The sequence below is a fragment of the Pezoporus flaviventris genome, unplaced genomic scaffold (assembly GCF_033815535.1).
Source record: "Pezoporus flaviventris isolate CSIRO_AGI_PZ_B2104156 unplaced genomic scaffold, CSIRO_AGI_Pfla_v1 ptg000001l, whole genome shotgun sequence".
NCBI lineage: Eukaryota > Metazoa > Chordata > Aves > Psittaciformes > Psittacidae > Pezoporus > Pezoporus flaviventris.
In genome coordinates, this window is record NW_026892549.1 from 4,441,104 (window position 1) to 4,463,726 (window position 22,623).

At 47.3% G+C, this 22,623-nt stretch overlaps 1 protein-coding gene across 3 annotated transcripts in view; it reads right to left on the reverse strand.

Annotated features, from left to right (window-relative positions):
- Positions 1-344: 344 nt before the first annotated feature.
- LOC133276044 (uncharacterized) overlaps positions 345-22,623 on the reverse strand; it is a 44,931-nt gene continuing 22,652 nt past the window's right edge. Inside the window, exons 1-8 of one of the 3 annotated variants that reach the window (XM_061466547.1) lie at positions 18,988-19,144; positions 15,277-15,394; positions 11,931-13,670; positions 6,676-6,850; positions 5,722-5,926; positions 4,660-5,282; positions 2,880-3,025; positions 345-2,039 (exon numbers count right to left, since the gene is read on the reverse strand). In XM_061466547.1, the coding sequence (XP_061322531.1) occupies positions 1,244-2,039; positions 2,880-3,025; positions 4,660-5,282; positions 5,722-5,926; positions 6,676-6,850; positions 11,931-13,501 (3,516 nt within the window). In that variant the 5' untranslated portion in view covers positions 13,502-13,670; positions 15,277-15,394; positions 18,988-19,144 and the 3' untranslated portion in view covers positions 345-1,243. Of the gene's footprint in view, positions 2,040-2,879; positions 3,026-4,659; positions 5,283-5,721; positions 5,927-6,675; positions 6,851-11,930; positions 13,671-15,276; positions 15,395-18,987; positions 19,145-22,623 lie in introns of those variants that run through there. The other 2 variants (XM_061466626.1, XM_061466705.1) reach the window with 2 other exon arrangements.

Consider the following 22,623-nt stretch of genomic DNA (forward strand, 5'->3'; position numbering starts at 1 on the left):
TCAGCTTCAAGTCAGTTCCCTGCTGAGGAGCTGAGAGAGGCTGGACCTTCCAGGGGAGAGCTCTGGGGTCTGTTTTGGCTTTCACATCTGGTGTGCTGGCGCTTGACCTGCCCAGGGAGGACTGTGGTCAGAGCATAAGATTTTGTGCCAGCCTGTTGTCTTCTAGTGAGAGTTAGGGTAGCAGGCTTGTACTATTCTCCCAGGCTCGTTAGGAGTAGCCCCTGAATTCTGCCCAGGGAATCAAAGAACAGATGCAGGCACATTGAATACCACCCACACTAAAAGAAATATCTACTCCAGAACACAAATGCTTAAGAAAATACCCATCTAAAGTCATTGAAACATAATTATTAAAACCTTTTATATTACTCTACAGTACAATGTAAATTGTTCCTTTGAAATACAATTTTGAAATACACTAGATTACATCATTTAAATAATGGCAAACTTTTAAATTCATTATTAGTGGTAGCAGAGCTATATTTACATAGACTTCTATTTCAGATGCAGTGTTATGTTACAGTCCCTAAGCCAGCCAAATATCAGACTTTCAATGGGGTTATAGTGCTCTTCCACATGTTCTACACACACTTGAATTGTATGTGTCAGAGAACAAGAACTCCTTTTAGTCTTGCTTTTTTTTTTTTTTCTGTGTGCATGCAGCTGAATCTGAGCAAATTGATACCTACTTGATTTGGATTAAAGATGAAAGGCCTTTTTTCAATAAGTATTTTGACTGAATATACAGAGGTGAGTAATGAAAGACAGTCCTTAGGAGTAGCAGCAGAAAACAATTACATCCAACTTGCACCCTCTGTTGCATAATACTGCACCTAATTTTCACCCTGACTTTACCTAATGCTGATGAAATATAGTCAAAGGAAACCTCTCTCACGTTGTCAAGACTGGCTTTCAACACAATCCATGCAATGGCAAGCATCATATATCATTCTGCAGTGCAATATTAACAAGTTAAACTCAGCACTTTCCTCCAGAGATCTGCTCCTTGAGGGAAGCCCACCCCTGTATGCATATTAACAACAAACAGGTTGTGAGTCCAGAGGCTGGGAGACCAGAATTGGGCTGTGATGCTTGCTTCCAGTGCTGCTCAGAGTCTTCATGGGCCAGGATCCTCCCTCTGTTGTCCACGGAGCAGAGCAAGTTCAAGCCACTGAGGCTCCTGGTGGTCCTTGCACATGGCACTGGTCAAGCCAAGTCTCCCTGCTTGCTGCCCACGCAGGACTCAGGGCCTGGTGTGAGGGGTGCTGATCATGATGTTGGGCAGTGCATTGCGCCGCTTCTTCCAGGAGCCCAGCTCCTTTGAGTACCGCCGGATTTGCCTGAACCAGTGGTGAGTCCGTGCCCGGTCGCTGTCCCGGAACACAAATGCCTCCCGCCTGATCTCAATGAGTTCAAAAGTGTCGTCGCAGTCGGGGTCAGTGGACACAATGCAATTGCTCAGCCTCAGGGGCTCCCTGAGCAAATGGAACTTCCCGTTATTTTTGTCCCTGATGAGTACCAGCACGGCGTCCTTCACGGGCCCTGGCTCAGCTGACTCCAGGCTGGACTCTGACACACGCTTCATGTTGACGAGGAGGAGGACCTGCATGTTCTGGAACTTCAGGGTCTTGCTGCCTTTCTTCACCCACTGGCCATCGGGGGGCTGGGCCAGCTGCAGAGACCCCTCCATCACAAACCTTGTTTCCTCCCGCAGCCAACCTACTGTTTTGAGGGCAGTTTCTCTCATCTCAATGTTGATGACTTCCCTCTTCTTCTTACTGTCCTGGCGAAAAGATCGGAGGGTCCATGTGTTCCCCTCCTGCTTGGTTTTCATGTTGATGTGCTCCAGGTGAGACTCAATGCGGCTCTTGGCCTCCCGCAGGCTGCTGTGGTCTGGGTGGTATTCAGTGGTGGCCTTGATGATTCTGCTGAGCAGCAGTGGGTACTTGGTGACTCTTTGCAAAGGGGCCATTAGGAAGGACCTCAAGTTCATCCGCCGCAGTGCTGTGTTGTCATTCTGGGAGACATCAAGGAATATTCTGCAGGGATTTAAGAAGAGAGAATGAAATGGTAGCTCTTCTGCCAGCAGATGCTGCAATCCTAAATGCAAATGAACAGTATTGTGCTGACAGCTGCTGGACACTGCAGCCCCCTCTCTGGTTTTAAGAGCCTTGAAAGTTCTGCCTTCTCAAAGACCTAACAACAATTTCTGCAACTGTGCTCAGCTCCAGAACAGTGATGAGGTGCTTGGAACACTAGCACACAGCATCCTAGCAGTCTTCTATTAAATTGTTGTAGAACAACAAGGGTATGATCTTTCTCTGGTACACAGTGATGTAGGCCTAAAGCAGAGACATCATCTTATATCAGATTACATTAATTGGTAGCTCCTTTCATCATTAGATTACAAAGCACTCTAAACAAGAATTCAGTACATTCAGCCTTTTAAGCTGTTGTAGTGGAAAGAAAGAGAAGTGACTCGCCCAACATTGCCCAATAGGCCAGGGGCAGGAATGGGAAACAAATTCAAGTCATGCATGCTTCACACGGTGGCTTTCCCCAGTGGAAATCCAAACTGTGCTCTGGTGCAGGGACTGAGAGCTGTTCTCAGCTGAGTGTCACTTGGTGACAGTTCAGCACAGTGGTCAGTGGGCAAACATTGCTACCACAAAGCACAGTAAACAGTTGCGGACCAACTAGCTGCCTCAGTGGAGATACCAAGGATGAATATCTTCTGGAGAATAAATTATTCTCCTCGCAAAGAGAGCAGCAATAACTGGAGAACATTAACATCAAACTTTGATCCAGTTGAGCCGTCCAAGGCTTCACCCTGTCCCCTGTCCCCAAAGCCTGGAAGAATACGCTAGCCCTTTTCTCACCTGAGGAGCTCTTTCTCCTTCTCCAGAGCGTTGAGCATATTCACGGAGGAGGACTGCTGAAGACAGTAGGTCTGAAAGGCTGGCAGCATGTTGACAAACTCTAGAAATATTTCACCGATGCACACGGTCATCAGGTCATCATCACCCTGCAAACACGCAATACAGCCCCCACGGGGTTAGTGCAGCAGAGGCACGAGCACAGAGCCTGCATTCAGTCCTATCAGCATGAACCTACTGCAGGATATGGTGAACACCACTCCAAAGGTGCAACTGGGCTCACCCTTCCTGGTGGAAAGGCAATTCCTGCAGGTCTGGGGGGAAGCAGTGTGTGGGGAGGGGAAGGAAAGCTGGGTTTACTGCTTTCTCTTCTACAAACCAAAAGCCATCCTTTCTACTTCTGTGGGCTGAGCCAGCTCCCCAGAACAGAGGCTCAAAGGCCAGAGGCCAGAGTGAGCCTGCTAGTCAGGAGGGTGTACTGGGGCCCTTCTTGCCAACAGGTCTGACATAAGGGTAATGAAGTAGTGCATAAACTAACAGAGAGCATTTTGGAGCAAACAGGCAGGAGTAAGTCAGGTAAGAGACATGGCACTCAACTTCAACAGTTGCTCCAAGCAACTGGCCTGGCTGGGAAGCAGTCCCTTCAGTACTGGCTACTTTGATGCCTACATGAAAAATAAATTTCATGGTAAATTGTTATCATCTGATTTCTGGATGTGTAATAAAATAAGAGAACAGTAAGAATCTGGTGCTACATAATGCTCTTAGCTTTGTCAAGGTGTGTACTGACATGCTCTGCACTCACTGCTGAGTTCAGCAGCAAGAGAGAGAGCAGGTCCCTGGCTGCTGGCAGTTTTCTGGTGCAGTACTGAGCTCTGACTGCAAAGGAATCATGGAAGAGGAGACAGGGAAACCTACAGCTGTTTGTAGAAGCCTTTGTCTCAATAAATTATTCACAGGGCATGTCTGTCTTTGCTGTGCCACATGCATGAGAGTGGTTTTCAAAGTTGCCAGGTTTTGAGATGTGTTGCTCAGTCTGACATACAGGGTTTCACAAAGGGAGAAGAGGAGTATGTTTCCTAAAGAACAAACCATCTTGGTGAAACTGATACAGCAATAAGTGGGGTTTGGTTTCTTGAGGAAAGGAGGGTGTGGATCTGATTACATGTCCTTTGCAGAGATTGCTGCCCTAGAGCCTTATTTCTATTTCTCTGTCTTCTGACCACCCTGCTGGTGGGGCAGGAAAGTTCCTTGTGCAAGGCAGGGTGTGTCAGTAGAAGCAACTTACAGCACAGGGCTGTAAAGACCAATTGTCACCGGAGCAGGGAGCAGTCTGTGCTGCCTGGCCCCACAGCCAGCATAGAAGCAAGCTGCGATAAGATGCAACCCAAGCCACCCTGAATGAGCCAGCTCAGCATTGCAAGAGCATGGCCTGTAAGCCAGACCAAGCTGAGCTCTGTGCCCCATGGCTATGCTCTTATCAGTGTCCAGGCTAGCTGGCTTAAAGCTAACTTTGGTAATGGGCCAGTTAGGTCCTGTTAATGGGATAAATGAGTTAGACTGCTGATGGCCTGTTAGTGGTATTACCACAGCAGAGAGTGAGGCCAGCAGCTGTGACCTGGCACAGACCTACTGAAATCACTGGTTTACATAGACTCTACATGGACTAGATAGATGACCAGAACCCAGGAGTCCTAACTTCTGATCCTCTTGACCACCTATGCTGCCTCACTAATAAAAAATCTATTCCTGTCTGGCTCCTCTACAGCATGCAGCATCATACCTGATCAAAGGCCTGATCAATCTCTTCCTGAAGTATCTCCAGGAAGCTCTCATTGAGGTCGATGAGCTCCTGGATGTTGCTGAAGATGCCCAGGAGCTGCTCCTGGCTCAGCAGCCCAGCCGCCTGCATGGGGAGGTAGAACTCCTCTTTGATGATGCGCAGGTCCTCACCATAGCTGGCCTCTGTGTTGACAAACTCCAGCACAGACTCCTTGCGCTCTGTCCTGCGTTTGCAGCACTTCTCGCAGAGGTCAGCCCGCCTCTGATTGCAGTTCTGCATATCTGTCTCCACTGGGAGGTCTCTTTCTCCACAGTCAGTGCAGGGACGGTGTGCTTCCCAGGCCTGCAGGGAGCTCAGCATTTCAGATGCCCTGTTTCTCCACTTCCTGGCTGGTGTCTGGCCAATGCCACTATCTGCTCTCTCCACATCCGCTGACTTGGTCCGGGTGGCCTCGCTGGGATCCGGGTCATCCCGGACATCATTCACGCCAACAATCCCGCTGTCTGTGCTCAGGCTGCTGACATTACTCCAGTGATGTCTGGAGCGAAGGGAGCCACGTGGAGTGCAGCGAGTCTCATCAAAGCTGCCACCATGGCCAAGGTTGGCTTTTGCTACCACTGGACCTGAGAATAGACACAAACCATTACAGGCACTGCAAGCTGTACAGAGCTTACTGAGGACCTCAAGCTGGCACAGCCATGATTGGTAAGAACCCCAGGACAGAAGGCTAGGTCTGGTGAAAGCAGGGCTGTAAGCTTCCTCCCTCCTGTTCTGCTGCTATGACTGGTGAGAGTCAGAAGTAACTGGCTCCCAGGTGAAGCGTGGGGCCTGTCGTCCCTGCACTGCCGATGCCTATGAACTTATTTGAGCTCTCTTTTCCCCTGCCATCTGCCAGGAGGGGACAGAGACACAGCAGAGTAGATCCTGATTTCTTGCACACCTGGGTTAAACCCAGAATGCTTCCCTCTCCCAGGTCAGCAGAATTACTCCATATTTACACTGGCATATCATGGCTCAGGATCTGTCCCATCAGCCCCCTCTGAGTGTGCAGAATGTGGGTACCATAGTCTCGCTCCTGCCGGCGCTTCTGTGCATGCTGCCGTGCTGCAGCTGCAATCTTCAGCTCCAGCTGCTTCCTCTTCACCGAGTCTGTTGGCATGGGGTCACTGAAGTGCGGCCGCAGCCGGCACTCCCACTGCGTCTTGGCACCATCTGCACTTGCATGGACAATGTCAGAACTGGACCGGTGGCAGCCAGAACTGGGGGTCTGCAAGAAAGGCAAGTGCATTTGCAGCAAGGTGGTGCTCAAAGTGGCACCTGGTTTGCAGCAACTGGACTTTAATTGCCAAAGTAGAGAAAAGGAAACTCATCAGTGGTGGGATTGTAAGTGCAGCTCTATTATGCAATCATTACAAAATCTGATCCCCTAGGCTCCTCTGTCTTGCTGTCTTAACAGCAGGGACCTCTCTCCCTTTGCTGTCATGTAGCACTGAGTACAGTGGCTCTGAGAAGCCATGAAGAAGTCAACAGCATAGCCCTGGCTAAGGGCCTAAAGCACGGCTGAGCCTGTCCTCAAGGGATCTGAGCTAGCTTGCCTCTACCTGTGAGTGTTTCAGTGCTGCAGGGTCAGGAGGGCCAGCCTCTATGCCTTACCTACATTAGTAGTTTGACCAAGGGGGTACTAAGAGGGCATGTCTGATCTTTAGGGCAGCACAGCAGTGAAGGGCTAGTGGCACACTGAAGACCATTAAAAGGTTATTGCTGAACTCCCTGCAAGAGATGCAGCGACAGATAGGCTGGGGCACAGAACTGGCTCCTTTTTCATTAACTGTAATAGAAAGGGAACTAGAAATGCTTCTAACAGAGTTTAATTGCTTATGGGAGTCGGTGTGATTTCAGATCCCAGGCTCCCAGCCTGACCAGTTCCTACAACAAAGAGGTCCTTTAGATCTTCTGAGAGATAAGAAAGAGCCCTGAACACATGCCCAAGATGAAAGGGGAATTCCTCTCCCTTACGTTCTCTGCAGGTGGAATGTCGCTGGATGTCTCATTGCTTGGCTTGTCCTCCCAGGTCTCTGTTGCCATGGACATCGCTGTGGGCTGTTGGCTGTCCTCAGGAGGTGGGAGATCAGCTTCCCTCAGATCACACTGTCCCTTGGAAGGGGATTTGCCAGCAGTCTCAGCATTGCAGCTGCAAGGGAAGATGCAGACTGATTAACATCACATATGCAGTTCACCTGATATTCCAGATGAGACAGCACCAAGCCCAGGTTCGAACAATCAGCTGCAATGTTCAGGAAAGGTGCAGGCAGGACTGGTCTGCATGGATGGCACTACATGTATTTCAGGGCCTCTAAACACCGCTCAATTATAGCAGTACAAATTGGGTAATTGCACTCATGCCAGCATCAGTCTGGGATATCAAGCCTCAGGTATTCACAAGGCATTTTTTGTGTCCATAAAACACGAGGTTCTCCCACAGGGACCAAAAAAACCTCTTCCTAAGTAGGCCATATCCATATTTGCAGCTATTTAAAGAGATATTGTCAACACAGAAACCATATTGCTCATCTGGAAGAAAATCACTTGCTAAAAATCATAATACTTTGAAGAGATTAGAGGATTAAAGGATAAAACCTGCAGAAATCACCAGAAAGATTCCCTTTGCTTTCAGTGAACTCAGGATCAGGCCTTTCGGTGCACTTAAGAGTCCTGAAAAGATTGCCAGTCTGTTGTTCTCACTTAGCAATTCTGGGATGCTCTTATTCACGGCTGTCTGGTGCTAACAAGGGCCTGGCTGGGCTGATACAGGCAGCCTATTCCAACCCCATGTTTCCCTCTCTGCAGACATCACCACCCCTCCAGACAGAGTCTGGTGCAAAACCACTAAATTGACAGGGTAGTTGACAGGCTTGTTTGTGATACTATTTGTGATGCATTTTTCCAATAGACTCTCTAAGACACCCTTTTCCATGCATAATGAGCCTGACTGGAAGAATATTAATACTTTGGATTTACTTGATTTTTATGGGCTTGGATTCCTTTAAAAAAGAAAGGTTGTGGGGGCTGGATATGGATGTTTGTACATATATGAAGCCAGTGTCTGGAACATATTTTGGGGTATGCATGTATTTTATGCTTAACAAGAGCCTCCTATGACAAAAATCTACTGTTTCTTAAAGGCTTCACTTGTGAACTTATGCTGATAGGTCATACTGCTAATGTGTGATTTCAACAGTCAGCTACAAGCAAACACATGAGACAGATGGGCATCTTCCTTACAATGCATGACAGTTGGCTCTGAAAACAAACCATCAACCTATATTGAAGTTGCTGAAGAGGGAACAAATCTCCCAGAACACAAACTGGCTCTGTTGTCAGGCCAGAAAAGTTGGTTTGCAACTTCCTAGCTGATGCTTTTTCATCTTCCTCTGTTCATGCTTTCAGGCCCCAGCTGACACTACCTGAGTATTTATCAACTTAAAGAGTTTAGTCAGCAACAGCACAGTGCTAACAGCAGGCTCCTGGCTTTCACTTCTTGCTGTGCAAATTCCCGGCCATGTGGATTTGGAAGCGTCACTTGTTTCCTTCAGGCCTTTTCTCTCCAGTCTGTAGAAAGGGGATATCAACATCAGTACTGTCATGGAGCAGTCTGTAATACAGACTGTATTAGCCCCCTTACAGGATTGCAGTAAAAGCAGTGCAGGCACACAGCAAGGCTGTGGTCCCACCATGGTACTGTCCTGCCCTGGTCTAGCTTAAGAGGTTTCTGTCTCCTTCCTTCCTCTCATCCCCAGTCACATTTGCAGTACCACTCCTTCAGCTCTTCCAATGTAGCTGTCTGTGTGGCCATGATCTAAAATCAGCCTTGAAATTATCTGGTTTTACAAAAATATCCTCCCTCATGCATTCCCAGCCAGATCATTTCATCGATGTTGTGTGAAGTATGAACAGTTCTGTGGGAGGGAAGTCAGAGATTAACAAGCAAGGAAGCTCTTGAAGAGAATCTGCCAGTGCCAGAAGCCACAATTTCCTAAAGCTGCTCCTGCTCAAACAGCTTCTGGTTGAAAGATGCAGAAAGAAGGGATCATACTGAGGCAATGGGATGTGTCCAAGGTCAGTAGCAGAGCTCAGAACTGGATCTTCTTGATCACACCACCTCCCACCATACAGACCATACTCTCAGACAGCCATTTGCCATTTTTACATTTTTTACAGTGCTTCCAGATCATCCACTTAAACATGGGAAGTACTCCACAGTATTACTGCTCCTCTAAATGAAACTGACAGTAGCTCTCTGCTGCTAAGACAGACCAGATGCCACCGCTTATTGTGGTTTCCATAACCCAGAAGGGATATTTATAAAACATCTCCAAACATGACCTGCAGTTGGAATAAGAGCCAATACTACCCAGAGAGCTGAGCTGAGGAAAGGTGACTGGAGACTTGCAAAATTCAGCCACCCTATGGTTGGTCAGCTAGAGGTAAGAAAGGCAGTAGTGCAAAAGCAGAGGCACTGGGTGTATGCTATGGAAATGCACATCCTTTCCTTCACAGTCTCTCAGGTTGTAGCATTGTCCAAGCCAGCAGTTCTCAGCCCTTTGCATATGTTCCTGACTTTTTCTGACCACTGGAAACATTTTGGCAACTCCTTCCCTGCTTGCACCTGCCTTTCGGACTTGGAGTCCTCTGCTATGGGAAGCTGTTATTGTACCCACCATCTTGGTGCCATCCCAAATACACCCCATCACTCTTTTCAGGAAGCCTTCTTTCTTAGTCGTGCCCTTGGCTTACTTTTGCAGGTTTTTGTTGCTACCTTTCCCCAGTTCACAGACAGGAACCCCAGGTCTTTGCACGTCCTTATCCTGAGCAATCTGCTGTTTAAACAGTTTCAGAAAGTGGACTATAGATTGAAATGCCTACAGGATTTCCACCTAGATCTCAACACCCTTTCTCAGCCAGGACTAAGTTAAAGGTATCTAGTGACTTATGAGGGAGCTAAAGGTGCCATAATTATGAAGCTGAAAATTAAATCTTCACTGATGAAATATTAATCCGTTTGAACGAGTCTTAAGTAATTAACTATGAATTACTAGGGAGGCAACTAAGTCACCAGACAAAACTGCTTTGTAAAACTGGAACACACAGAACCACTAGAAAGAGAAGACAATTTCAGCTGTCATACTCTGTGATGCTCCATCACAGTATCTCTATCAGAGGCTTGCTGAGCTCAGTATCTGTGGGAATGGGGCCAAATCCCCAGCTTCCAGCTCATTTCATTTGAGACTTGGAAAAAAATATGGCCTGGATGTCAGCAATCATAATTTAGGACTCAAGACATCCAAACAAAAAGTCTCCCACCTCTGCAGCGAGAATCAGCTTGAGTTATAAATGAGTATTTAGGCACATTACAGTCTCAGGTGAAAATGATGGAAAACAGAAATTTCCAGATAAAGGAAACTGAAATTTCCCACTCGCCAGTAATTTGGCACTGGAACAGATTTGTTTTCCTCCTACTAACCTGAAGAAATGACAATCTTTACCATTAACTGGTATTACTATGGAAAATAAACAAGCCAGGGTGGTTCCTTCACATGAAACAATCTCTCTACTACTGGAACCACTGTCATTCACAGTTTTAGATCAGTTTTGATGTTCATAAAATCACCTCATATATTTTGACAAATCCTACTGGGGAGACTGAACACATTTGCAGAAACAAAACCCACTGCAGACATTAAAAGTACAGAAGCCACACTGAAAACATGGAAGCCTTGGGCAGAAAGTGTTTGGAGGCAGGAATAGTAGTGGAGAAACAAGATCATATGCACTACCCATATCTTGTATACTTATACATGAGCCTCGGGTGCCAGGTACTAGTCAAACCTTTCATCTGCATGGAGACAGCTGTTCTTATTACCTTACACCTTGTGCCGTTCTGTATATTTCAATTCACGCCTGATAAAAATAGCCTACTCAATAAAAGTGGTTGCATACCATAAGTCTCATGTTTCTTCACTGGATTTTCATACTCTAGAAGAAAAGCACTGGGCTGGACAGCAGAAGGAATCATTTAGTGCTCCAACACCACCTACTTCCCTTTGGATTAGAAAGTTACAGAAGTATTTCTGCTTGTCACTCTGGCTCTGTCTACATGGGCAGCTTCAGTGTCTTTCAGACAACTCTCATTCCTGTGCAGAAGTCACTATCATCTCTAAAACCCAAGTCCAGTCTCTGAGCTCTAGCATTCCAGAAATCCCAAGCCAGTGTACAAGGCTGATGCCCTGGCATTTCACATACCACATCTGTTGGTGTCATAAGCAGCCAGGAACCAAGTCAAATGCAATTCTTGGCAAAGCCAGTCCTGAAAGACAAGTGTATGGAAACAAACCACTTCACCAACACTTACTTCTCCTTTTCTCATCAGCCTTATCTAGTGATAAGACTGATAACTGCCCCAAATTCCTGGCTTTCAGAACTTCTCTCATTCCTGTTGGGCCACCTGCCTGCATAGAAAAGGTTCCCCATTTCTTTGGCAGGAGGGAGGTAACAGGACTGCAGTGTCCAAAACCAGGATAGAGAAAGCAGTCCTTGCGAACATCTTACCCAGAGAAGGGGAAAATGCTAGAGAAGAAGGAGGAAGGCTTTATGCAAGTATTTTCACTCACTGCTTATGCTGAGTTGGCAGGAGAGTATTTGCAAGTACTTTCACTCACTGCCTGTGCTGGTCTCCCGAGGATATTCAGAGACTTGTGGCAGCAACCTTGCTCTTCCTTGTTTGCCAGTTCACTACATGCAGGCAGCAAGTAAAAGCACTTGTTGCTGCATGTAACACTACCTGAACTCATGTCCTACAGTTGTGGGATGGACTTTTTTCAAAGGAATCATTTTAATACTTTGTATCTCTCAGATGCTGTCGACTTCGAACAGGTGTTAAAAAAAAAAAATGAAAAAAGACATTTCAACAATTTATTACAGAAATAAAATGGGTGGAAAACTGTGTGTCAGGACTACTAATGACTGCTGTCTTGACAGGAGTAAGGTGTACAAAAAGGCAAAGTCTAGATGAAAACTCTGATGTTCAATCCCACGCAAAGATGGAGTTTAAGCTCAACAGCTTAAAGACATGTCCATGTGGCTGTCAGAGCCCCTAAGATGAAAGGCTCTGCCAACAGCGTATTAATGCTGTGGGAGCTAAATGTACATGTCAGGAGAGAGACCAGATCATTAATAAAGGAACTGCCTTCAGGTGACCCCACAGAGCATGTTACCTTTTTTTAATAAGTTCCAAGGCTGAACCTATGAATTCATCCTTCATTTTTTGTAGCTTAGCTCCATAGCTGGATAAGTCTGTGGCTTCTAACAGCAGCGATGAACAGCAAGAAGACTGGGCTTCAGAAGCCAGCGACTGCCCTGCAAGGTGGAGGACATCATTTAATTGTCTTGTCTCTCCTTTCTGCTGCTCATCACTGAAGATCTCCTGCTCAGCTCTGTGTATTGCTACTGCCTGTAAAGGTGATCGTGGAATAGGGCTAGAGCAAATGGGGACTGGTGATCTATCTGGGCTGCAGATTTGGAAGGTTCTGTCCTTCATGTCAGGGCTGCTCATCCTGAAACCATCCCATGTGTTTGGATATTGGGAAAAGCCAGCAGAGGTGTGGTTTTCATGGAACACATCATCGTCACCCTCTGCTGTGACAGCAGCTTCATTCACAGCTTTAGTCCCCAGAACTCCTGGACAGACATTCTCACTGCTCTCCTCTTTCAGGCTCTGGTTTGCAGGCAGACCCTTATTCAAGGAATCTACTGGCTCACTGCTGCTGGCAGATGAATTTGCCATTTTACTTCTCATTTGCTTGAATTCCTCAAAGGTGGGTATGTAAAGCCTCCCTTTGCAGAGGCCTTTTTTGCTCTGTCCCAGTGTAGATTTGACATCTGTTTCCTTACTATATTGTTCTATGGTTTCTGCTGTTCTGGATTTGGCCATCTCATGGGTTTCCCTGGCATGCTGAAGGGGCAAACTGGGGGAGCTGTTCTGCCTTCGGAGCTGAAGCCTCCTCTGAGCCTCCTGCTTGATGTCTTCTGGACTGACAATCCTGTGTGCAAAACACAGATTCTGCCTCCCTGTGAGGCTGTGCCTGGGAGCAGTGTGTTCCACCAAAACCGTGCAGCAGCTCACAGCACAACCGTTCTTGCACTGCTGGCACACCTGGCATGCAAAAAACTCCCGGGGCATCAGGTCAGGCAGGGCCACTTCTGGACACACTGGCTTGCAGGGCTCTGTCACCTTTCTGTTGTGCAGCCTCAGCTTCTCCTTCAGCTCTTTTTTGGCATCCCCGTGTAGAGCTCTTTCCTCTGCAGAAGGGAAGAGCCACTGAGGCACTTCGGCAAGGGGAGCAAGGAGCACATTCTGTGCTGATTGAGATTTCTGTTTAGCATGGAGAGAAAGGTTCTTCAGAGAATCTGATGGGCTCTGCGCTGGGGCCACATCCACACAACCTTCTGTCCACTGACTGGTGCCTCTGTAGCGAAAGATGATCTCGTTATCCAGGCTCCGCCAGTGAGAATACAGCCCAGAGTCAGCAACTGTTGCCCACTGAAGGTTCTCCACGCTCCGATACATCCGGTTTTCCACAGGACTGGCCAAAGGTGCCTTGCCTGTGTGGCAGCAGTCTAGAGTGTGGAAGTTCCCAGAAAAAATATGAGTGTCTAGGTTCTTTAGTGGATGCATGCTGTCAACTGAAAAATCCTTTAAGCCATGTTGTGCATAGAGCTGATTATTTTGGCAGCTCAAGATCACCCGGCAGTGTTCCTGTCTCTCATCAACACTGATGTATGTCATAGCAAATGCACATGGAGGTTCTAAGACAGTGGCGTCTAGGGGGAGAGAAGGGAGCTGGGATGTTGCTTAGGTGCCAGTCAATGTCCACAGACCACAGACAGCAAAGCGTGCTGCTGGGTACTCACACAAGAGAGCTCTCACATGGGTTGAGTCGCCATGCGTAGAAGACCTGTGAATGGAAGGAAAGATGAGTTACTGAAGCAGCCTGGTGATGGCTCACAGGATGCAACAGCAGGTCTGCTTCCAGGGAATGCAGAAGCCAAACACCAACAGCTTGGGTAGAAACAGAGCAGCATAACTAGGAGATGAGCCACAGGGCTTGGGGCAAGGAATCTTTTCCATCTCTAGAAAAGCCAACAGTGGCCTTACACTCCCCATCTGAATTTGGAGAAGCTCATCCTGCCTATCCTTGCCATTCCCCCACAATAACACTTTCCAACTCTACTGATGAATGCTCAGAAGTGCTTGCTGCAGGCTTAGCTTACTCACACAACAGCGCTTACAAGAGATTGTAAGCCTCTTTCTCTCAAATGGGGTGCAGACAAGAGTGTATGGGTTAAGGAGGAAGCTGCGGGTGGGAAAGGATGACATGAGTGTGATCTCCTGGAAGGCTCAAGTAGCAAGGAGGAAGAAGGAGGGTGACTGGTGGTGGTTTTGTCTCTAAGAGTCACACTGCTTTGATGCTTTTCTTTACCCTTTATGGGGTAGATGCATATGATCTAGTGACTGACAGCCAAGCATTTCCAAGGCCTTTACAGTGCAGAGACAAAGGTACTTCACAGACTTTTACAAATGCACCCCTCTGACCCCTTAGCAACAGCCCCAAATGATCACCCCCATGACAGCTAAGTAGAGGCCCAGAAAGAAAAGGCGGTTTCCAAGTCTGTTCCTATGATCTGTGTTCAGCATTGTAAGGCCTAAGGGAATCTAAGTGACCAAATCATATGCTCAGAGCAATGCAGAAAATGAAACCCCAAAACTTCAGTTTGGGCCAGCAGGATGAAGTGTCTAAATCATCCTTGGAAGTGGAAAGACCCTCCTTACATTGAACATAGAGACTTCACATTTCTCTTATGAATTTAGGCCTCATGGACTTGACAGTCACACAAGATGTCAGTGTCTGCTACAGCCCTATGCACTCCCTCCCTTGGCAGACAGAGGCAAAGGGAACGAGTGAGTGCCACAGGTAAAGGAGAACAAGACTGGGCAAGGGATGTGGGGTTCTCCTGAGATTAATAAGGGCAACATAGAGCTGGGATGGAGGGGCATCAGTCTGTAATAATAAGCCAGGCAAGACCCAACCAGATTGAACACCCAGGAAGAGGTCTTGATAAAGCAAGACAGGACCATGTAAGCTACAGCTCAGACTATGCAGCTGGGTTCTCTCCGTGCTGCCAACCATTCAGGCAGCACAGCCACCTTGACCAGGAGGGGAATGAGAGGCTTGTTACACCCTGAAGGCTAAGACACCTCAGGCATTTAACCATGTGAGGCACCAACACACATCTCCCATCTGAGAAGTCTGAGGCACTGCATTGCCTGGAAGCTAATCTTGGTAACTCACTGGTAGCTTGATTTACCCCTTGCTTAGAGTGGGTCAAATTAAAATACTTCGCCTGCATTCTCTCTAATCCCAGAGAGAAAGGCATAGCTGTGCCTGCGGATCACTCCAAAATGGAGAATATTATTCCTGTCCTCCATAACTGCTAAAATTAAAAATTAAAGCTAGCTCTCAAAGTGTGGCTGTTCTGCAAGATGTCACAGGCACTTCTCACCCAGTCTTCTTGTGATGGGGCTGGAGTTCCCCCTTCTTCGCGGCTCTGGAGGAGCCCACAGGTGACAGCAGAGAAACATGAGGATCAGGACTTTCTGTGAGCACAGGTTATAAATGATCTGCCAAGAAAGAGAGAATGAGATGATGTGAGAGCCAGCCACTGAGTAGAGAACAAGGCTCCTGGTAGTGCTGAAGGGCTCCTGTGAGAAAGTGCTGTTAATGAGAGGTGCCATGACCTGTCAGGTTGGTCTGTGATCAGGTCACAGCCATGGGACTGAAAGCTACCATGTACTTTCTCCACTCTGGTTTCAGACCAAATAGAAAGAGAAAACAACCCTTACTGTAGTGAGGGCTGAGAATAAAGTGGTCCTTGCCCAAGGCAGCAAGCTACACACAGTAAGGACTGAAAAGAAACCAAGACCCATGTGAGGCAGGTTCGTGGGCTACTTGCTTGTTTGGCAAACTCTGTGCATATGCGTGTGAGAGCAAGGAGGCTGGAGAAGAAAGTGCACAGGCAGGGGGGGAGAAGCAGTTATGAGAAGAGCAAAGAAGCAGAAGCACAGGAAAACCAGGGTGGGCTATGTTTGTGGCTGCTCCCTTCACCAACAGACAGGGCAGCTCTGAAAATACAACTGACTTGTGTCCTGATGGTCTCATTTCAGGTGGAAGTTCAATGCTGGGTCCCGTAGTGCTGACGCTTCATTGATCTGCAGGACAGCTACAGTGACTGCAGGTGTGGATGGCAAATCTACCCCCCCCTGCTCACATAGCGGGTCTGCATCCCTCCAGTAGGTGGGGGAGTGGCCCAACAGCCCCCTTAGCCCCACCAGAGAGCAGAGTCCTGTTTCCCCATCAGGCATGGAAGGTGCCAGTGCTCATGAGCTCCGCCAGGCAGCCCGGAGATGCTGCTGCTGCTTTGCCAGGGCAGGATTTTCCACAGGATGTGTGTGCAGCTGCAAGAGTTGCTTTCAGTGAAGGAGGAGCTGGGGAAGAGTAGGGCAGGCAGAGTGAGGGACAGAAAGGAGGAGCCAGAGGCAGGTTTGCAGAGCGGAGGACCCAGAGAAGACAAAGAGCAGCCAGAGCCGGCTGTACGAGATGGCAGGAGACATTTCCAGAGGAGGCTGCGCGGTTTGCTGACACACTGGCAGGCACGAAAATTTACTGGATTAAGTGGAGGAAGAGGGGAATTTTCGTTTCAAAATAATTTATTTTAATCTTTGTCACCCGTCAGAGCTGAGTTTTCTTTCTCTAGAAAGTGACTTTATGTTCTAAGAAAACACTTCAGACATGAGAAAGGCCCTTTGATACTCTGAGGAGAGCTCAGAGCAGGGGTGCACATGACAGCTCACAGGTGGGTGTGCAAGGGGGTTCGGTGCCCTGGTTGGAGTGAGAGGGAGCCTCAGAAACTGGTGAGCTCCGTTTCACCTCATGCCTGCAAGGCAGCTGTGGAGATCTCGTAACGGCCAGCTTGGACAGGAGCACCTTTCTTCCCTGTCACGCTATCCTTGAAATAACCATTTCTTTCCTATTGAACTCTTCTAATCTTGCTCATTCCCCCCATGTCACTACCCTGAGGGCTGTGCATAGCAAGTCAGGTAGCGAAGCTTGATTTCACTGAGCACCCAGGCAAACTGCTGCCCAAGTCATGACCTATGTGCTGAGGTGTAGTCTGCTTTCCCCCAGGGACACTTGGAGCAGGAAGAAAGCAGAGGTCTCTAAAACACCAGATAATTCTGACCTGGCCTGTAACCAGACAGCACTGAGCCCTTCTCCCTCCTCCCCTTGCGCTTGTACTCCATTCCTCATGGCAGACAGAAAGAACATCATAGTTTCAGCTCAGATGCCTGCATTATTCAGGTCAGTGACACTGCTATAATATAAGGCATGTGTTTACACACTCAACTCTGAATTAATATGACCACAAGCATGTTCTAGGCACTCTGGTGGAGGACAGCACAAGACAGACACAGAGAAAACCCATCTGAGTTAATACGCTTATGGTTGATAAACTGAAGATGATCTTTCAGCACAACAACCATTGCATGCTCACTGTACGTACAGAATATTTAGCTGCATTCTTGCATGGTCACTGTTGAAGAAACACTGGGAACTACAGCAACATGAAAGAGTTTGTCCTCCCATCACCTTAGAGATATAACTACATCTGCTACAGCAGATGATCCCAGTTATGGAAATCAGCAAATGCCACAGCAATAGAGAGAAGTAAATGCTAATTTCTCAGATGGTAACCAAACTCTGGGTCCTCATTTACCCTTGTCTAAAGGGACACAGCAGTCCTAATGCACATTATGTCCTCTTCCAGTTAAACCAAACAGTGACTCCCCAGTTCTTTGTTGCTCCCCAGTGTACAGGAACGATGTGAGCTGATGCTGCACTCCTTCATTTACCCATCTGGGTACTTCCAGGCAGTCCTGTCCATACTTCCCCAAAGCTAGGGCTTTATTTTAGTACAACAATCCTCCAGGCCAATGCTGACTTACTCCATGCCAAATAGCAGAAAGGAGCTTAATGTTGGCTGCTGCTGTGGAAATGGCACACCATTGCTCTTCGATCACGTTGTCTGTGCAATCTTTGCCTATTCCCTGGCTCAGGGACTGAAAAGCCCGTGGTGCTTATGAGCCTCGTGCCTTAAGTGAGCATAAGACTAAAGGCAACGTGTGCTCAGCTTATTTTCTACCATGTGATTCTCTTTAATCAACTTCTCATCCACTACTCTGATAAGTGCCTGCTTGGAGACTTGCCACTAACCTTCATTTTCATGAAAAATCCCCCCCCAGGAACTTACTTCTCAAGGATTAAAGCTTGAAGAATAAACTATTCCTTCCTATATACCTAAGAACTGTTCTGCTTGGTTGACCTTCTCAGCAAAGCACCAAACCAAGTGGCAGGAGGAGGAAGCAGTCAAGCACAGGATAAGCTGTTCAGGTCATGTCCAAGGACTCCAGAGACATCAGGACAAGGGACCACAGGTCCTCACAAGGCATCAGAAAAGAGGCCACCAAATCTGGCAGGGCTGAGTAGGTTTGCCAGTGCTGCTTCAAGGAGTTCACTGCAGCAAGATTTGGTCGATAGACTTGTCAAACAGGGAAGCTTGTTCCGTGAGATGGTGGAGAGCAGCTTGCTGTTGTCTGGCCTCTCCTGCCTTGATCAGAGAGATCAAGTGAGTCTGGTACATTTTCGACTTTCCACATTTACATCATCTCAGTCACAAGGAAATTAACTTCTGAGTCATGGTCATCGCACCAAACTCCTGTTTCCAGGGAAGGGGAGTAATCTTACTCCATCTTGAAATAAGAGATTAAATTAACCTTTAGGTCTTAGTCTAATTTCTCTGCATTGGGTTTTGCAAATTGCACAACTGAACAGAGGATGATTTATTCTGGAATACAGTCTCCCTTTTATTTCAGAGATCTAACCAGCTAGAGGGATGTGAACGGCACATTTCAAAGAGCTGCACAAAGGATTTCAGCAAGCTATAATATACTGCTGTGAGTTTTTTATTATCTGATACAGAAAACCTCATGGACAGAGCATGATCTGTCTACCTCTGTGTCATGCACACCACTTCAGCTGCTTAGCAAACACCAGCAATCTCAAAGGAAAGAATTTTAGATACATCTATGTTTTCAAGTTAAACATTAACAGGAAAAATAAAAGTGCCTTGGCTGTGTTTGCATTCTTAGCTACTCACTTAACCAGAGCTGTGCTGCAGGAACTAGTCGATGCAGTAGGAAGATTAGGTGACTGTGGTTTATTTCTTGGGGTTTTTTGTTTGTTCTTGAAGCTGAAACAGGAGAAAGGCTTATCCAGAGTCTGTTAATTGCAGCAGGAGAGGTACAGCCAAAGTAGTTACCTAAACCAGTACAATTTCATGGGTTTCTTTTCCTTCCTAGGACAAAAACCTGAGCTTAACTTCCCTTGAGTTTACAGTATTACCACTGTTCTCACTGTCTACTCCATGACATAAATCAAGATTGCCAACAAGACAAAGAACTGCTATCTTGGTTTCAAAACTAAGTAATACTAAGAAAATCATAACCTCTATAGGCTGCTCATTGTATTTATAGTTCTTGTATATCAGCATGGATCACATCATTTCAGAGACAGCTTGGCATAGGGAACAAAGTCTCTCTTGAACCTGTAAAGATCCAGTGCAGCCCAGGGTTCAGGTGGCTATTGAGAGCACAGGCAATGGCATTAAATTTCTGCTGTGCAATGAGCTGCTTGTCTTGTCACACAGAATAGAACCACAGAATCGCTTAGGTTGGAAAAGATCTTTATGATGATCATCAAGTCCAACTGCTAACCTAGCACTGCCAAGTCCACCACTAACCCATGTCCCTAAGTGTCTGCATGTCTTTTAAATACCTCCAGGGATGGTGACTCAACCATTTCCCTTGGCAGCCTGTCCCAATGCTTGACAACCCTTTTACTGAATAAACTTTTCCTAATATCCAATCTAAATCTCCCCTGGTGCAACTTGAGGCCATTTCCTTTTGTCCTATCGCCTGTTACTTGGGAGAAGAGACCGGCCCCCACCTCACTACAATCTCATTTTCCTCCTTTCACATCTCTTCTCTTTTTATTTTTGTTTTCCCCACTTCCCCAGTTCTTCCTCCATCCTGCTGCATTCAGCACAAGTTTACACAGCCCATCTGTGGTTGCTGCTTAACAGGTACCATTTCTGAACCATTACCACCATTACCATTGCCTGAAGAAAAAGAACTGGTCTTGGCCATTGTCAGGGTTGACTGATCAGAGCAGCCCAAAGGTATACACATGCCAGCCAGATGTACCAGAGAAGAATCTATCCACATTATCTGTTGATCGTCATGGGAACATCCTGCTATGGTACACCAGGAAGAATGTAGGCATCACCATAACTTCATGTGAAGTTCTATTTTGGTCAGATTGGCTTCTAAGTAGTCTCAAGGCAGTGGAAAAGCTAATCATAAAACTTTGTAGAATCACTTAAGGTCTTAAGCATTCTTGTCTCCCTTTCTGTGGGGTTATTAAGCTATTTGGGAGCTTTGCTTTATTGACATGGAAGGTTTAACCTGAGAAGGCCTACTGCTCCACACATCTGTGCACTTGGCAGCAGTGCCTTTGATAAATTTTTCTGTCTGCTCGCTAAGTCTCAGCAGCTTCTCCTTGTGTCACAGCATGGTTTTCTCTTTGTGTTTGTCCTTCAGAAAGGCTGTAATGACATGATACTTCCAGCCTACCTTGAAGGGAGGGCATTCTAGCACAATAATTTGAGGCAGCCTACTTTTCAAGGTGACTGTTCCCTCTTGATTCCTTGCTTTGGAAAAGGGTATCCCCTTTTGCTTCCCTAATGCACCACTCAATCTCTCCAACAATACTGCTCCAACAGTCATGCTGGCAGTGCAGCAGAGGGAATGGAGTTTGAGAGGACCATCATTCATCTTGCAATGAAAGAAGGCTTAGTATGTTGGTTACTGTGACCTGGAGACATCAGTGTGAAGCCCTCATCACACACCCCAGGAGATGGCATCATCCACCATCTGCCAGACTTCTAGTGAGTCAACAACCTGGTTGTCCACAAAGTTCCTTTGGATGACTCTTCAGGAGGACGAAAGTCCTATGTGCAATAAACTCCTCTCCTGAGACAGATCACCCACAGCACCTATGAACCTGTAGTGTGCATCTGACTGATAGCTCCTGCACTTGTTAACACTATGAGCCACCCTGTTCCCCTCTTACAGGTGGTGAAAGAGCCCATGAGGGCTCCTTTACAACCATGCAGAGTCAATGCTTAGACTTGAGATAGCTGATGCTCAGAACCCAGGTGGCTTCCCCTGTCCTGTGTACACACCATGAACCAAGCATTCCCATGCCTTTGGGTCATGCAGAGCAGATCTTGCTCACCACCCACCTTGGTCTTGCCATACACAGCAAGCAGTATTAGACTCATAAGGAATTGACATGAGCTGAGCACAGCTTCCAGCCCTGCTTCATATCTGGCTCCAAGCTCCCTGACTCAGACACATGGAGTTCTCAGGTGCAAACCTGAGCCAGGAAAACCTGTACAGCCCCCTGTGAGATACTGAAAGTACAAGGCCCTACATGAACCCACTTTACAAGCCTGGCACCTCTACTCCTCCTTCAAATTCTTACTCTGCATAGATAGGAATTTTGCATTCGACACTGTCCCACATGACATCCTTGTCTCTAAACTGGAGAGACATCAATTTGATGGATGGACCACTTGGTGGATAAAGAACTGGCTGGATGGCCACACACAAAGAGTTGTGGTCAATGGCTCAATGTCCGGCTGGAGATCAGTAACGAGTGGTGTCCCTCAGGGATCGGTGTTGGGACCGGTCTTGTTCAACATCTTTGTCACTGACATGGACAGTGGGATTGAGTGCGCCCTCAGCAAGTTTGCCGGTGACACCAAGCTGTGTGGTTCGGTTGATACGCTGGAGGGAAGGAATGCCATCCAGAGGGACCTTGACACGCTTGTGAGGTGGGCTGATGCCAACCTCATGAAGTTTAACCATGCCAAGTGCAAGGTCCTACACCTGGGTCGGAGCAATCCCAGGCACAGCTACAGGCTGGGCAGAGAAGAGATTCAGAGCAGCCCTGCAGAGAAGGACTTGGGGATGTTGGTTGATGAGAAAATGAACATGAGCCAGCTTCAGTGTGCGCTCACAGCCCAGAAAGCCAACCGTATCCTGGGCTGCATCAAAAGGAGCGTGACCAGCAGGTCGAAGGAGGTGATCCTGCCCCTCTACTCTGCTCTCATGAGACCTCACCTGGAGTATCGTGTGCAGTTCTGGTGTCCTCAACATAAAAAGGACATGGAACTGTTGGAACAAGTCCAGAGAAGGGCCATGAGGATGATCAGGGGACTGGAGCACCTCCTATAGGAAGATAGGCTGAGAAAGTTGGGGCTGTTCAGCCTGGAGAGGAGAAGGCTGCGTGGAGACCTCATAGCAGCCTTCCAGTATCTGAAGGGGGCCTATAGGGATGGTGGAGAGGGACTCTTCGTTAGGGACTGTAGTGACAGGACAAGGGGTAACGGGTTAAAACTTAAACAGGGGAAGTTTAGATTGGATTTAAGGAGGAAATTCTTTCCTGTTAGGGTGGTGAGGCACTGGAATGGGCTGCCCAAGGAAGTTGTGAATGCTCCATCCTTGGTGGTGTTCAAGGCTGGGTTCGACAGAGCCTTGGGTGATATGGTTTAGTGTGAGGTGTCCCTTCCCATGGCAGGGAGGTTGGAACTTGATGAACTTAAGTTCCTTTCCAACCCTAACTATTCTATGATTCTATATAACATTAGCACTAACTGCAGAAAATGGCA